This window comes from Peromyscus leucopus, chromosome 23 (assembly GCF_004664715.2).
Source record: "Peromyscus leucopus breed LL Stock chromosome 23, UCI_PerLeu_2.1, whole genome shotgun sequence".
In the NCBI taxonomy this organism is placed as follows: domain Eukaryota; kingdom Metazoa; phylum Chordata; class Mammalia; order Rodentia; family Cricetidae; genus Peromyscus; species Peromyscus leucopus.
In genome coordinates, this window is record NC_051082.1 from 31,874,157 (window position 1) to 31,890,811 (window position 16,655).

General features: G+C 49.3%; 1 protein-coding gene across 1 annotated transcript; it reads left to right on the forward strand.

The window, feature by feature from the left end:
* Positions 1-4,775: 4,775 nt before the first annotated feature.
* LOC114699136 (proteasome maturation protein) lies at positions 4,776-15,158 on the forward strand. The gene is made up of 6 exons (XM_028878045.2): positions 4,776-4,883; positions 6,815-6,912; positions 8,817-8,877; positions 9,320-9,421; positions 12,976-13,069; positions 14,990-15,158. Exons 1-6 carry the CDS (start codon positions 4,881-4,883, stop codon positions 15,055-15,057), a joined length of 426 nt encoding a protein of 141 aa, XP_028733878.1. The 5' UTR covers positions 4,776-4,880; the 3' UTR covers positions 15,058-15,158.
* The last annotated feature ends 1,497 nt before the right edge of the window (positions 15,159-16,655 follow it).

Genomic DNA, 16,655 nt, shown 5'->3' on the forward strand with positions numbered 1-16,655 from the left:
AAGTAGCAACAAAAATGATGTTATGGTTGGGGACCACCACACATGAGGAACTGTATGAAAAGGCCATAACATCAGCAGGGCTGAGAACCACTGCTCTAGAGTGATCAGCCGTGGTGTTGCTTTTTCAAATGCTAAGTGCAGACCATTTGAATACAGTGTGCAGATGAGAGAGAGATGAGTGTGTGGAGTCACGCACTTCAGACGTGTTAGTGGAGCTGCTGGGCTTTTAATGCCTTTCCCCCGGGTACTGAGACTAAAGGGAAGTTTTATACACGTACATAAACCAGCCCCTCTACAGCTGGTAACTACTCGAGTTAGCTGTGTTCCTGCACTAGAATAGCTCTGTACTAACAAGATAATGCATCCTCACCATGTCACCTTAAAATACGTCTTCAGAATGAATGGCAAAGATGTGAGAGTGTCAGCAAGAGATACAACAGAAGAGTGATGCTCCTGGCACTCTGAAGACCCACGGATTCTGTTCAAATGGCAATGATGAGTCACAGCCACCATGCTTAAAAGGTTAACTCCCAGCTTCTTCAGATATGTACATATATGTCATATGGGAAAAATGTAAGTGGAACTACACTGTAGCAGGGAGACAATACTTCTCCCAGATATTATAAAGTCTATAGACTATCAAATTAAAGGCCCAGTACAAGGAATAGGTTATCCTTTCTTGGAGTTGTTGATCAGTGAGTTCCCATAGACTCCTTCAGACATTACAAACTATTGCCAGTGCTCTTGGTTGCTTTCCAGAACTCAATGGTAAGACCTATTGCTGAAGGTACCACATACTCGAGTCATAGAACATGGGGAAATGAAGCTGGTACTCACCTGGCAGCCTCATCTCTACTGGCCAGCTTTAATAGCACTGGAAGGTTCTGTGCAGGCTACCAGAGGAGAAAAGTGATCATCAGCCTTACCCATCTGTGATCCCGGCAAGCCACAACGGTGACTGGCCAGGCTAGGTGTGCCTGCTGGTGCAATAATGGCATAGGAAGTGTAGGAGTCACCAACCACTTTCTTGTTTGAATTTAAGGCCCACTCAAGACCAAATTCAGGTCTGGTGCCATTGACAGGTAGGTAGCTAGGTAGGTCAAAGGCCCTAGCGAAGATCCTGCTACTATTATTCTGCTAGATGGACACGGTATTAAATCAAGTCCTAAATATTTATCGTTATACTCACAGATGAGTGCATCTCTCAACCCTTATCACAGAAGCTTCCTTTTGAAGTAGACGGTGACTGTGGCAGTCTGAATGCTAATGGCTCCCATAGGCTCATATATTTGAATATTTGGTACCCAGTTAGTGGAAATGTTTGGGAAAGATTAGGAGGTATGATGTTGTTGGAGGAGGTGTGTCACTAAGGGTGGGCTTTAATGTTTCAATAGCCTATCCAAGGCCCAGGCGCTCGCTCGCTCTCTCTCTCCTCTCCTCTCCTTTCCTCTTCTAAGAGCAGCCTTATCTAGCCATGCAGAATACCTCCAAACTCTTTTCTTTTTTAAGCTTACACTTTGTAATTGACCTACAAGACAATGGGTTTCTGTATGGCCTTTTCATACGGCCTGTTTGGTTAATCCAGACCCCACCCTCTTCTCTCCCCCATCCTCCTACCTGTCAATCAAAGCATACCCACCCCAGCATCTCTTCCCTGCTTTCATATTACCTGTGTTCTACCCCCTCTCACTCTGCCCCTGCGTCCTTTAGGCATCCCTTCTCAATTGGCCCCTTTCGGGCTTCGATGTTAGCCGTGGCCATGGTGGCCACAAGAGGGCGTCAGATCCCCTGGTGGAGTTACAGATGTTTGTGAGCCACCATGTGGGTGCTAGAAAGTGAAAACAGGTCTTTGGAAAGAGTAGCCACTGTGGGGTCATTATGCCAAAGGCTTGCTTTGAGGGGGGTTCAGGTCCCAAGGAGGATGTGTGGAGGCAGTGGGGGATGGGGTTGGGGAGCAGGGGTGAGGGGTACAGGGCCCTGACACAATCTGAGGGTGAATCAGGATGGCTGCCAAGACAACCAAGAAGAATGGCAAGGACATGTATTGTTTGGGGGGCATCTGGAGCCTCTTTTTTGAACAATACATAAAAAGGTATCCCACACCTGGCAGTTGTCCACCAGAACTAAAGGAGAGCCTTTTGGTTGAAGGTACCACACGCTTTTGGTGAGAAACCAAGTTGGAGGTTTCCTTCGGCAGGCTAGCTCTCATAGTTCTTAGTCTTACTGTGTGGGCCTGTTCCCCTGGTAACGCTCCCCAAAGGGAAGGTACCGACCCATGTCTTACTCTTTTCTCATTATACTGTACCATTCTGATTTCTCTACATTTGGTAACTGAACTCTTGCCCTTAATGGCCTCAGGCTCTGAGTTGTAGGCGGTTCATCCTTGGGATCAGATGTGTCTAGTAAGTCTCTTAACTTTCCTGTTCTTGGTATAATTAGGCACAATGGAATTCCTGGTCCCGTGGTGGCAGAGATTATTTTCCAAAGAATTATTTAGAGAGGCTACCATTGTACACATTTTTATTCTTTACCAAAGCCTGCACAAAATTCCCCAAAGCGAAAGGCATTGATATTTGGGAATCGTTAGAAACGGAAGTAAAAAGGTGCTGGAGAAGTGTAGTGTGCAATGTTGGAATGCTGGGACTTTGTCAAGCAGCAGTGGTCAACATGTGGCCTACGTCACCATTCATTTTCTCCTGCCCAAAACTGCAGCTTTAAAAAAAGAAAAAATGGGACCCATGCCTGTAGTCACAGATTCAGGGGACAGAGACAGGAGGATTAAGAGTGCACACTCATGCTCAGCTACACAGTGAGCTTGTGTGCAGTGTGGGCTACTGAAAAATTTCAAAAACAGTCATTTAAGGTTTGTTGACTACACACACCAAGTGATACAGATTCAGGCCTGATATTTGCTGAGCATTTTTTTTTTTCAGTACCGGACAATGAAACTATAAAGAAGAAAAGGAATTTCCTTATACATGAGATGCTACAATTTTCCTGTTGTTGGTTATTTTTGGTCTTTTAGGGGGCCTACTACCCAGCTCCCAAATAAATCACGTATGGAGGCTTATTCTTAGTTATAAATATTTGGCCTTAGCTTAGCTTGTTTCTTGCCAGCTTTTCTTAACTTTAAATTATCCCATTTATCTTTTGCCTCTGGGCTTTTTCCTTTTCTTACTTATGTAATCTTACTTTCACTCATACTCCATGGCTGGCTGTGTAGCTGGGTGGCTGGTTCCTGGAGTCCTCCTCCTTCTCTGGCTACTTCTCCTCTCCTCCCAGATTTCTCCTTCTATATATTCTCTCTGCCTGCCAGCCCCACCTATCCTTTCTCCTGCCTTGCCATTGGCTGTTCAACTCACAGAGATCTGTCTGCCTCTGCCTCCTGAAAGCTGGGATTAAAGACGTGTGCCACCACCGCCCAGATCAATGGTTAATCTTAATTGTCAACTTGAGATGATTTAGAGTCACCTAACAGTAGTTCTCCACCTGTGGATCTTGACCCCATTGGGGGAGTCACATCAGATGCTTACACAATTCCTAACAGTAGCAAAATTACAGTTATGAAGTAGCAACGAAAATAATTTTATGGTTGGGGGGGTTACCACAACACGAGGAACTGTATTAAAGGGTCGCAGCATCAGGAAGGTTGAGAACCACTGATGTAGGAGACATAGTCTGGGCATATCTGCGAGGTCATTTCTATAGTTTTAACTAAAAATTATGTACCCTGAATGGGGGAACCACCATCCCATGGGCTGTGGTCCCAGATGGAATACCAAGGTGAAAGCCAGAGGACAACAGCGTTTATCTCTCTATGCTTCCGCCTGCAGAACCCAAGTGACCAGACCTGCCTTGTCCTCCATGCTGTACGGCACTCTCGAAATGCGAGCCAAGGGGCACGGAGAGATGGCTCAGTGGTTAAGAGCACCTGCTGCTCTCACAGAGGGCTCGTTTCAGTTCCCAGCACCCACAGGGTGGCTCACGACCATCTACCTGAAACTCCAGTTCCAAAAGATCCCCAGACTTGGGTTGGCAAATACTGCTACCCTTGTAAAGGACTGTGAGGGCACCAGGCACACACGTGATGCACATACACACCGTTCAAGATATTAGTAAGTTTGATGGAAAGATTTAGGAAATGACCCATGTGCAGCATGTTTATATGTAGTTCTAAGAGCCATTGTAATATGCGTTAGCTATGATGACATTGACTTAAATTGTTTACACACGTAAACATTTTATTGAAAAAAAGGATTTAGTCCCAGGGAGCCCAAGTCTTTGTGGTCTTCCCACTGTGGCCACGTTCACTAAATATCCTTTTTCTGCCTTCCGCTTTTAACTGGCTTATTGAGGTCGGAACTAACTCGGGACAAAGGTTACGACCCCGCCCCACCCCACCCCGCCAGTTCGATAATACCCCCACCCCGGACCCCTGGAGCCCACCGGCGGCTGTGGCTCAGTGACCACGCTGGCTTGCTCCTTTCTTTGGGTTCTACCCACACCAAGCCTTGGATCTTCGACTTAGAAAAATGTAAAAGCCTCTTGTCGGACTCTTGCTTCACCTGCAGAACTTTAGGCCAATCACGCCCGGCCTCCGGGGAGTCTACGCATCTGCACACGCCAATCCCGAGCCGTCCACGCGGGCCCAGGCCCAGCGCACACCCTAGCTGCGTCCTTGGCCCTGGCTCCCCCGGGATCGCAAGCGTGGGAGCCCCGGCAAAGAGAGACTCCCTGCTCCTCCCACGTCCTCTTTCCTTCCTGGCCGGACGGACGCACTTCCGGCGGATGTGGCGGGGGCTCGGCCCCGGAAACGGAAGTGAGCAGCTTGGCCGGCCGACGGGAGCGGGCTTAGAAGCTTTCCCAGAGCGGTTTCCAAGATGGTGAGTGAGCGCAAACGCCCGTGATCGCGGCGGGTGTCCGGGGCGCGGGCACGATCGCGGCTGCGCGGCCCCGGCGGGTGCCTGGTTCCAGGATGAGCCTGGCTGCGCGCTCCCGAAGGGTGCCTGGCGTGGGCACGGCCGCGGCTGCGCGCTCCCGGGGGGTGCTGCTTCCCGTGGGACCGCGCGCTTCGGTCCCCAGGGCCTCCCAGGCCTGCGCGCCCCTTCCCCGGTAGTTGGCGCGGACGCACAGGGCACCTCTGAAAGCCGACCCTTGTGTGGGTGCTGGGATACCGCCTCTCTCCCTCCCCTTCGGGGTGACTGGAGCCCCCAAGCTCTGCCCACGACGGCAGGTTGCGTTTATACGACTCAGCCTGGGTTTGCAAACATCTCTCCCTGTGCCGTGTGTTGGGGCGCGGTTGTTGCTCCCGGTTTGTCTGTATTGGTTAGTGCTTGGAATCCCTCTCTCCCTCTTCTGGCCTCTCCCCCTTTCCCACTTTCTGTTTCTCTTTGAGCAGACTCCTGAGTCACCATGGCACAGACCTGATACTCCGTGCAGCCCATCTGCCCACGCACGCCCAGAAAGCTTGTGTTGGCCAACACTCCCGCTAACCGTTGTAAAGGAGTGTGAGAAACACTCTTTGTAGACTCACTTTTATCTGACACTGTACTAGGACCTTCAGGAGCCCTGATAGTTTGCAGAAGGACATTGGGAAGGTGGGAACAGCAGTTCTAGAGTGCATAGAGAAACGTTTTCCCTCGTCACTTTTCACTAAAGCAGCTGCAGGAGGAGCATGTAGCGGGTAGCGATGTCACTTAGCATCGGGAAAGCTGTATTCATATGGGGCTGGTCCTGGCAGTCGGCTTGGCTGGCAGTCACTGAGTAGGTGGCATTCTGTGAGATTGCAGGTTCTCATCCCGATCCCCCATGGCTTCCCGGCAGCAGTGTGGGCTCTTGCTTTGCGGACTCAGGACCCTGGACTTTACTTCTCAGGTGTTAATGAAGTGTAGATGGGGTCTTTGGCAGTTTTGGCGGCGAAGTTGAGTTTCTTAGGGAAACCTTGCTGTGCAGAATTGGGAGATTGGTGAGGCTCGGGCAAGACCCTGGGGTGCTGGTGCCACACACCGCAAGCCGCCAGGTAAAATACACAGATGAACTAAGTCTGTCGTAAAGCTGCCTTCTTGGAAGTTAGTTCTAGACCAGTGCCGGACACCAGGTTACCCGCAGGCTTGCATTTTTCTCTACCTGGGCAGATAGGGGTGTTAGATGGCAGGTGAGAGTGTGCCAGTTCCAGAGGTGCTGCTTTGAACTTTTCACGGCATTTCAATTAGCTGCATTTACATTATTTTACTTATAGTAACCAGCCCCCCCCCCCCTTAGTTCCTATGACCCCATTTTCCTAGGTGTCAGGTCTCAGTTCCGTCTTTCGTTGTTGTTCCTAGATCTGTCCCAAGGAGCGGTGTTTGCCAGTGTTCTGTCCTCAGCCTCTTCGCTGTGTTAAACACTGCGATAAAACTAAGGGGAGGTCTCTCTGCAGAGAAGCGAATCTGCTCGATCTTCCCATAAACCTTCCTAGACTGTCAATTTTAGGGCAGAACTTGGGGTTTGTTTTTTTTTTTTTTAATATATGACTGTCCGTCTTTGAAAAATTTGCCACTTCATTAATATGTTAGTCAGTCATCTCAGACTGGTTGTAGCTTGTTTATATGTTCGTATCTTTATGTTACTATTTTTTTTATATATAAGAAGCTCTCCCTGCCGGCACAGTCAGCAGGGACAGCGGGAGTCCTTCTGTCCCCAAAGGTGGGATTACTCACTGTACCCTGTGGACTGGCTGCCACAGTACGCAAGGCTCTGTCTGTGTAGATCCTGGCTTCTTGAGGGCACTGACCTTACCTGTCGTCTTTAACTGCTGTGCGACTTTGTCTTGTAGAACGCCAGAGGCCTTGGGTCGCAGCTGAAGGACAGTATTCCAGTTACAGAGCTCTCAGCAAGTGGGCCGTTTGAGAGTCATGATCTCCTCCGGAAGGGGTATGTGGGGAGTTGTGGCTGGGCCTTGAACTAATGAACGCTTCTGTGGGCTCCTCTCCAGGGACTCTTTGAAAGGCTGTGCGTGTATATTAGATTTGGGCTCCAGTGCGTCACACACTCAGATGGAGCATGGAGAGAAGAGGCCTACATGGCCCTTGCATTGGGATGAGTATCTCAGCAGAGTAGGGGCCGTCCTCCAAGTGTGTGGCACCTTGTAGGATGATGGGTAGGATCAGACAAAATAAAAACAAATAAAACTTTAAAGGAGATTAATAGGCTAGCCGCCAACCAAGTCCTGGGGAATTTTTGCTTCAGCGTGAAATGTTACTTCTTCCTGAGTGGTGGTGGTGTACACCTGTAATCCCAGCACTTGGGAGGCAGAGGTAAAGGCAGGTGGATCTCTGTGAGTTCAAGGCCAGCTTGGTCTACAAAGCGAGTTCCAGGATAGCCAGAGCTATACAGTAAAACCGTGTCCTGAAAAACAAAAACAGAAAAAGTAATGTTGCTTCTTTTCTTCCAAATTAGCTAGTAAGACTACATTCAAAGGGCTGTTTTCATGGTCTGCCTTTCTGATAACGTTCTATTCACAGACAGTACTCATGTCTGTCTCTCTGATGATGGTCTGTCTGTCCACAGACAGTGCTCATGTCTGTCTCTCTGATGACGGTCTGTCTGTCCACAGACAGTGCTCATGTCTGTCTCTCTGATGACGGTCTGTCTGTCCACAGACAGTGCTCATGTCTGTCTCTCTGATGACGGTCTGTCTGTCCACAGACAGTGCTCATGTCTGTCTCTCTGATGACGGTCTGTCTGTCCACAGACAGTGCTCATGTCTGTCTCTCTGTTGACGGTCTGTCTGTCCACAGACAGTACTCATGTCTGTCTCTGATGACGGTCTGTCTGTCCACAGACAGTGCTCATGTCTGTCTCTCTGATGACGGTCTGTCTGTCCACAGACAGTGCTCATGTCTGTCTCTCTGATGACGGTCTGTCTGTCCACAGACAGTGCCCAGTGAACGGCTGTTGCGGGTTTCTTCTGCCCCTGGCCCCTGGCTTCAACAGTACTTGGCCTGACAGTGCCCACTGCTCTGTCCTGGCTGTGGTCCCTTACCCGTGTTGTTTACACGTCTTCAGTACATGTAGATGCAGTCCATATCGAAGAGTCTTGGCTCTCCTGTCCTAGGAAAGCATGTCAGAGTGGCAGTGACGCTGAACACATGCTGAGCAAATTCTTTAAAACAGTTGAAAACTTTCTATGAGAAGACTTAAATGAGAACCCACGAAAGACATCAAAATAAAAATGAAACTCCGTGGACTAGTTAAATGTAAAAATGTGTAAAGCTTTCCCACAGTTTTCCAGTGGCATTACCATCAACTTTACTGTAGACAGAGGATGTGAGTTAGTGTCCGTGTCTGGAAGCCCCCCCTGGTAATTGAAATCTCGAGTCCCATTGTCTGTAGCAAGTGCGTTTTTACTATGACTGTCTGCTCATTCATAGTTCTATGTGTTTTGAGACAGGGTTTCTCTGTGTAGCCCTGGCTGTCCTGGAACTCACTCTGTAGACCAGGCTGGCCTCGAACTCACAGAGATCTGCCTGCCTCTGTCTCCGAGTGCTGGGATTAAAGTTCTGTGTATTTTAATGAAAATTTCTGTTCCTGTACTGAGTGGTGCCATCACTACGAGAACAAGGTTCTCACCTCCAGAAAACTCCCTGGCACACTTCTGTTGCACAATCACAGCCTTGGGGGTGTTGGTGGGGCTCGTGCCCTGGGCCTCTGGCTAGCTGATGCTCACCCACTGAGCCCACCCCATGCCCCGACACTACAGTTACACCTGCAGCTTCGAACTGTGGTAGAGAATGATGTAGAATCTCCTGTTAAATAGTTTGTTTTTCTCCCTTTAGGTTTTCTTCTGTGAAAAATGAACTTTTGCCCAGTCACCCTCTTGAATTATCAGAAAAAAATGTGAGTATGTTACCTGTGTCTTTCTTTCTTATCCTCTGCTAGAAAATAGAAGTAGATATGAGCACTTGTTTAGAGTCCACGCTAGAAGACCTTTGGGTACCATTTCTGGATGAGGGAGGACAGACAGGCAGATCCTACTGAATCCATAGGCCCCGGGTTCAGTGAGAGACCACGTCTCAAAAAATAAGATGGGAACTGTTGACGAAGAGACCTGGTGTTGACCCTGGCCTCATTGTGCGGGCTCACATCTACACATGCGCACACCACACAAGCACACACCGCTCACACAGATGGGCAGACGTGAATGTTATGGGATTTATCCGGGAGAAATTAGCAGGTGCACTTTGTGTTGTCGTTATTGTCGGTTCCAGTGTGGTGCTTGCAGACCGGCGTTGGGGCATTTGTGACAAGCACCTGGGTTACACTTGCTCTGTCCCTCTAGTTCCAGCTTAACCAAGACAAGATGAACTTTTCCACCCTGAGGAACATCCAGGGTCTGTTTGCCCCCCTGAAGTTACAGATGGAGTTCAAGGCAGTACAGCAGGTGAGTGTCCTCTGTCCCACGTGGGCTGGCGCTTTCGTGACGCCTGTCTAGACGCTGCTTCCCTTGTTCCCTCACAGCCTGGTCTGCTTCCCTCTGTCACGCGTGACCCTGCTTCCTACTTCCTAGAGGAAACTTGTTAGATGGCGAATGTCTTCATGTTACAGACACAGTGTCTGAAGATGCAGCTGTCTGCCTCTGTTTCTCTGCCCTCTGGGTTACCTGTTGCTTAAGGAGTAGCTGTGTGCAATGTCCTTCTGCCTGTGAGAACTGTCCCCTGCTGCCTGTGTGCTGGGTTCCACTGCGTCACACTACTTCCGGGATCAACTACCCGTCATCAGCAGACACCTTTGGCTTCTCTTGCTTCCTGGCTCATCAGTGGTTACACATATTCAAATCCCATCTTAAAAATTGTATCAATCCCTAATTAACTAGTTAGTTTTGAGATAGGGTCTCACCTTGTAACTCTAACTGGCCTGGAACTTGCTTTGTAGACCTTGCTGGCCTTGAACTCCCCAAGATCTGCCTGCCTGTGCCTGCTGTGTGCTGCGGTTACAGGTGTCCTCACGCCTCCTGCTGATGTCTTGTCTCTCGTCGGCTTCTGCAGGTTCAGCTGCTGGCAGCCCTTGTTTTCCTGTGTCTGTTCACTTGCTTCCTCTTCCTCTGTGCCCGTGTCTTCCGGCTCCGGAACAGTGCAGACGTCTTCTCACCCCATTTTTACCTGAACACTGTGGCGTTTGGCCCCTAAGCTCCTTCCTTCCCCCGTGATTTTTGAAGACTCGAACCCATGTCCCGGTTCTCCCCGGACCCCCTTCCAGCCGTGCCTGGTTCCTTCGGGCGGTTCCCTGAAGTGCCCTCCCTGCTCTTCCGTCCCCGTTCCCTGCCGGGCCGCTCTGTTACTCAGGTGCTGCTGACGACAGTCGTTCTGGCCTGTGGACCTACAGCTTCTCTGGTTGGAAGGCCACAGGCCCCTGAGGCAGGCATTAGCCCTGGTGGCCTCGCTCACGGCCATGTCACCCCCACGCCCCATGTCTGGTCCTTACTAGATCTGCCTGACTGTTGTACTGCAGTGATTCTCACCCTGCTCCTCAGCCCCCTGCTCTCCCCGCAGAGAGCCTGGAAACAGACCTCACTGTGTCCCCCGGGTAAAACCCAGCTTGCCTGATGGATTAGCTTCCTGCTTCCTACTTTGGGCTTTCATGCATTTGTTTCCTGCTACCATGGCTTCCTTTCTGTGGCCTGCTAACCCTGAGTCTTGTGGTCTGTGCTATGAGTGCCATTGATTTTATAGGCTTGTGGTTTAAGTACTTCTTTGCAAGAAGACGACTCTGAACTGGCTTTAAGTGAGAATGGCCGAGTCTGAGTGTGGACTGTATCATCTAATCCAAACACTCAAGAGTAACGTTCTGAAGCACATTTGTTGTTTAAGGTTTATTTAGTATTTTTTTTTTTTTTTTTTGGTTTTTCGAGACAGGGTTTCTCTGTGTAGCTTTGCACCTTTCCTGGAACTCGCTCTGTAGACCAGGCTGGCCTCGAACTCACAGAGCTCCGCCTGGCTCTGCCTCCCAAGTGCTGGGATTAAAGGCGTGCACCGCCACCGCCCCGGCAGTTTATTTAGTCTTATTTTACGTGTGTGAGTGTTTGCATGTATGTCTATGAACCATGTGTGTAGTGATCACAGAGGCCAGATCCCCTGGGAGCTGAGTTAGAAGCTGTTCGGAGCCTCCACATAGGTGCTGGGAGCCCGGTTTCCCCGGAAGAGCAGCCCAGTGCTCTTCTCTGAGCCAGCCCTCAGCTCCTTGCTGCTGTGAAATGGAAAGGCAGTCAGAACAGCACAGGCTGTTCTCAAGAGTCCGTGAACCTGTTGGCACAGAACTGTTAGCGCCCTTCCCCAGTTCCTGTCTGTCTGCCTTGGGAAGGGACACATAGTAAAATGGGTGGCCTGAGCTTTGAGTACCGTTTTGTCAAAAGGCTTTGCTCAGTGCATGAGCCCTGTTCCTGGTCCTTTCCTTGTATTTTGCAGGCCCTGCTTTTCACACTTGTCCCGCCCTCACTGCCTCTCAGACCCTTCGCTCTCTTCTCCATTTAGAGCTTCTTCCTCTCTCTTGGTTTTGAATGACATCTTTCACATTGTAAAGACCAAATAACACTGTAGGCTGTTGGCATTTGAGAAGAGCGTCTTCACTCTGAGTGGAGAGGGTGGGTCTCCCTACAAGCGCCTCTGCAGAGGGTGATGGGTTTCAGTCCTGGTGTCATTCATTGCTGACTACCTCGGCCTGGGTAGAGTGTGCCGTGCGTGATCTGCAGCGGGCCTGGAGACTGCATTTGGCCCGCCTGAGCGTGCTGAGCACGGCCTGTGGTGGCAGTGTGCAGGCTGCACAGCACACCCCGTCTGGGTCCCGTCTCTCAGGTCACTGGTACAGAGCTATGCGATTGGGCCAGTGATGGTCAGAATGGGAATCCAGAGGCTTCTCCTGCACAGCCCATGCTTTGCCACCGCCTCACACGGTCACATTGGCATAAAAGCCTCCTAGGTGAGCTTGGTCTGCATTTCCGGTCCCCACTGCGGTTGAAGAGGTTATGTTTACCTTTGCTCTGAGCGGCACAGAACAGCATGGAAAGGCTCACTCACCTCCGATTCCTCAGGAACGGGGTCTCTGTGCTGAGTGAGGTGTGGTGTTAGGCTCTGGGAGTTTGCTTTGCTTTTCAACACATGTAATGAATCTTCTCTGTCCCGCCGGCTCCCAAATAATGGCATGGAGACTTCTTGTTAATTATGAAAGCTTGACCTTAGCGTAGTTTCTTGTTTCTAACTAGCTCTCATAACTTAAATTAGCCCATTTCTGTTCATCTACGCGCTGCCATGTGGTTCACGGCTGTTACCTCTCCTCCTGCGTGCCCTGTGCCCTCTGCATCTGGCGGCAACTCGCCCTTTCTTCTTCCCAGAGCTGCTCTGTCCGAAAGTCCCACCTACACCTCCTGCCTTGCTATTGGCCATTCAGCTCTTTATTACACAGCAATCCATCTTCACACAGTGTACAGATACCCCACAACAATCACGTGGTGTGTGCTAAAGTTTTCCCGAACAGAAGCAACACCCCAAAACACAGGTAGACATGGTGGGTTAGTTAGTGGAATAAACACAGGTAGACATGGTGGGTTAGTTAGTGGAATAAACACAGGTAGACATGGTGGGTTAGTTAGTGGAATAAACACAGGTAGACATGGTGGGTTAGTTAGTGGAATAAACACGGGTAGACATGGTGGGTTAGTTAGTGGAGTAAACACAGGTAGACATGGTGGGTTAGTTAGTGGAATAAACACAGGTAGACATGGTCGGTTAATTAGTGGAATAAACACAGGCAGATGTGGCAGGTTACTGTTCCAGTGCCAACACTTTAAAACTTCGTCTGTACCTAAAATGTAAATTATTTTTCCCCACTGGCTAAATGGCACTTTTACTTAGTTTTGTAAATTTTTCAAGAGCATGGGATTACGGCACGCAGTCTGCCTTCCCCTCGATTTTTCTGAGGCTGCCCTCTTCTCTTCTCCCCCAGGTCCAGCGCCTTCCATTCCTTCCAAGCTCAAACCTGTCCCTGGATATTTTGAGGGGCAACGAAGAGACCATTGGTTTTGAGGATATTCTTAACGGTGAGTGACACTCAACACTTACGGAACCTATACTGAACGGAGTGACAGCAGCCAGCAGTCACTGTCCCCAGGGAAATCAGGCTGGTCAGTCATTTGTATTTATTCCCGGCCCTGACTTCACGTCTCAGAAGATCACGAAAAGAGCTTGAGAACGTCTTTTTTATGTTCATTCTCTGCCTCTCTCTGTGAGGTAGAAGTTAGCTGCAAAGGTCCCCTGTGGAGGGAGCTCACGTCCACCGTGGTGAGACCGCTTTAGTGCGCTTGGGGTGGTGTTCCTTGGTTGGGAACTGTGTATGCACAGATGGGGTAGCTGAGGACTGCCATGGCTACCTGGTGTCTCCCCTGCGCTGCATTAATTCATTGCGTAGCACTTCCTTGATGAACAAGTCTTTCTTGTTCATCAGTGAGTGACCTCCGGCGCACCCCGCTCCCCTGCACCTGCCCAGACTGCAGCTTGGTCTCCTCAGGGAGTGTTGGCCAGCTCGGTTCTGCGCATTTTATGACAGCACCAGGGAAGTTAAAACTGGGCTTTTTGAGGTGCCCTCACCCCCTTAGGGTGAGTGAACTCCCATCCCAGGGAGCTCAGGGCACATCTCCTAACTTGCGGGCTGATGCCTTGCTGCTGGGTGCTTCCTGTTTCAGTGAATGATGACTTACCCTTAGAGTCAACTAGTTCCGAGGTGGAGCAGAAAGTTAACTAGTGGGCATACTCGGACTCCACTGCTTCCCAAAGCCCCCTCCGCCCCGCATCCGCCAGTTTCTCATTGTGCACACTGCAGGTTTGGTGCATTGAGCTCGGTGGGTGGGGAGAGGGTGGAGACCGTCCAGGGAGCCCGGTGGACGGGGTTTGTCAAAGGCTTTCAGTGCCTTACCACAGTCCAGTACAGCTTTCCAGTCTTTAACTCTGATGGCGGAGTTTAAGGTGCTTTAGAATTCTGATTTCTGTTGTGTGTCTGTGATGGGCAGAAGATGGAAAAGATAAAATGTTTTTGCAGAGGCTAGAGAAAGGCCCAGTGGTTAAGAGCTCTGGCTGCTATTCCAGAGGACCCGAGTTCAGTTCCCAAGACCCATATGGCCGATCACAACTGTCAGTCACTCCAGCTCCAGGGGATCTGACACCCTCACACAGACATACATGCAGGCATAATACCAATGCACATAAAATAAATCATTAAAAAAAAAGTTTTTGCAATGTAAATAGTTCTTAGGTGAAAAACCATCAGAAGCACCAGAACTTTGGAAAAAAAAATTATTTTCTTTCTTTTTAAAGATTTATTTATAGCTGGGCTGTGGTGGCACACACCTTTGTTCCCAGCACTCAAGAGGCAGAGGCAGGAGAATCTCTGTGAGTTCAAGGCCAGCCTGGTCTACAGAGTGAGAGAGTGAGTTCTAGGACAGCTAGGGCTACACAGAGAAACCCTGTCTCCAAAAGAAAAAAGAAAAGAAAAGAGGGAGATTTATATGCATTGGTGTTTTGCCTGTATGTATGTCTGTGTGAGGAGGGTGCCAGATCCCCTACAGTGGGAGTTACAGACAATTCTGAGCCTCCATGTGGGTTCTGGGAATTGAACCTGGGTCCTCTGGAAGAGCAGCCAGTGCTCTTAACTGCTGAGCCATCTCTCCAGCCGTTTTTTTCTTTTTAAGTCACTTACATTGAGATAGGATTGATATGCTATTGGATGGACCCATTTTTAGGTGGACAGTTCTGTCCTTTACAAATGTGTGTAGCTGGATCCCCTCAATCAAGATACAGAATTGTTTTATTGCACACCCCAAGTTCCCTCCACTCCAGCCTCAGACAGCCTGCCTGTTGTCACACTGGGTTGGTTTTGACTGTCACAGATTCTCATATGCTGACCCCAGACCTTAGCATCCATGTCTGAAGAGTCATTTCCGGAATCTGTTTTTGTTTCTTTCCAGATCCATCCCAGAGTGAACTGATGGGCGAGCCACACTTGATGGTGGAGTACAAGCTGGGCTTGCTGTAGAGCAGGCGCCGTGCGGGAACCACGGAAGCGCACTGTGTAGCTGCCTCCCTCAGTCCGATGTACACATTAAAGTACTGACGAGATTGCTCGGTCATTGGCAAGTGCTGGCTCTTTAGTGTGGGCTCGTGAGGTGGTTGAAAGCCTGGAGGTGGCTTCTGAGCTCTGAGGCTACAGCAAAGCCCAGGTTCCTGGGTTCTGAAAACGTGTTTCTCCTAAATGTTACAACTCCACAGCGTCCGGTTCAGCCTGCTTTCTCCTCTTTCTGTAAACTTCATTTTAGATAGAGTTTTTGTTGGTTTTGTTTGTTTGTTTGTTTTTTTGTTTTTTGAGACAGAGTCTCTCTGTTATCTAGCTCCGGCTGGCCTCAAACTCAGAGAGATCCGCCTGCCTCTGCCTCCGGGTGCTGGGATGAAAGGTGTGTGCCACCGCCTGGCTCGGCATTAGTATTGGAGCCTGCGGAGTTCCCGGGCCGTCTTCACATTTGTGATCAGGTTGGGTGGCAGACCCAGGACCGAGGCAGCTCTGCCCTGTAGCGTGGTGCTTGCACCTTCGAGTTACAGCTAAGTACTCTCGCATGCTGAAAAGTTGAAGTTGAGAGATTTGGATCTTTATATGAGAAGTTAGATAGAGCAACCAGGGCATGTAGATTGAACTATTGTCTTTCATAGATTTACTTTGTATTTTAGATTACCGAGCAATGTTCTGTTGAAGAAAAGTATGCCGCTTAAGTTACATATCAAGATACTAACTTGTTTTTAAATTATTAGAATATTCCCATTTTACATCCATGAATAATTCCATACTACTTTACTTAAATATAATTTCAGCATGATGGTTCTTAAAAATATTGTTCATGGACCTGGTCTATAAAAACTAGTGGCGCACACCTTTAATCACAGCACCAGGGAGGCAGAGGCAGGGGGATCTCTGAGTTTGAGGCCAGCCTGGTGTGTATGTAGGTCCAGACCAGTCAGAGGTATACAGTGAGACCTTGTCTAAAAACAACCCACCCCCACCCCCAAATTTTTCAGAACATTAGTAAATGGATCATTTTTTTTTTTTTTTTTTTTTTTTTTTTTTTACTAGTTCTGACATATTTTGGTTATTGACTTTTTAGGAATACAATGTCTGCAGATAGTTTGGGTGTCCGCTTTTAGTCTGGGCTGCTGCTGGCGTGGAGGGATGAAATGGGGGGTGCAGCTGGACGTGTGCAGTGCACGAGATGTGTTAGTTTGTGGTCACATGACAAAGAATTTCTTGGGTTTTATTTATTTTTGTTTTGTTTTTCAAGACATGAGTTTTTCTGTGTAGCCCTGGCTGTCCTGCAACTCACTCTGTAGACCAGGCTGGTCTCGAACTCGGAGATCTGCCTGCCTCTGCCTCCTGAGTGCTGGGATCAAAGGTGTGCACCATCACCACCCGCCACTGCCGCCTGGCCCACCCTGCATTGAAGACTCCTCATTTGTATTAAAATGGTAGCCTTCTGCGTCCTGAGAAAGCTGCCGATGAATAGTCTAAAGCTGAGACGCAAAGCGTGCTGGTGGATCCCAGTCTGGAGTCCACGGTGCTTGTTTGGAGTTGGGAATCATTTGGGTTCC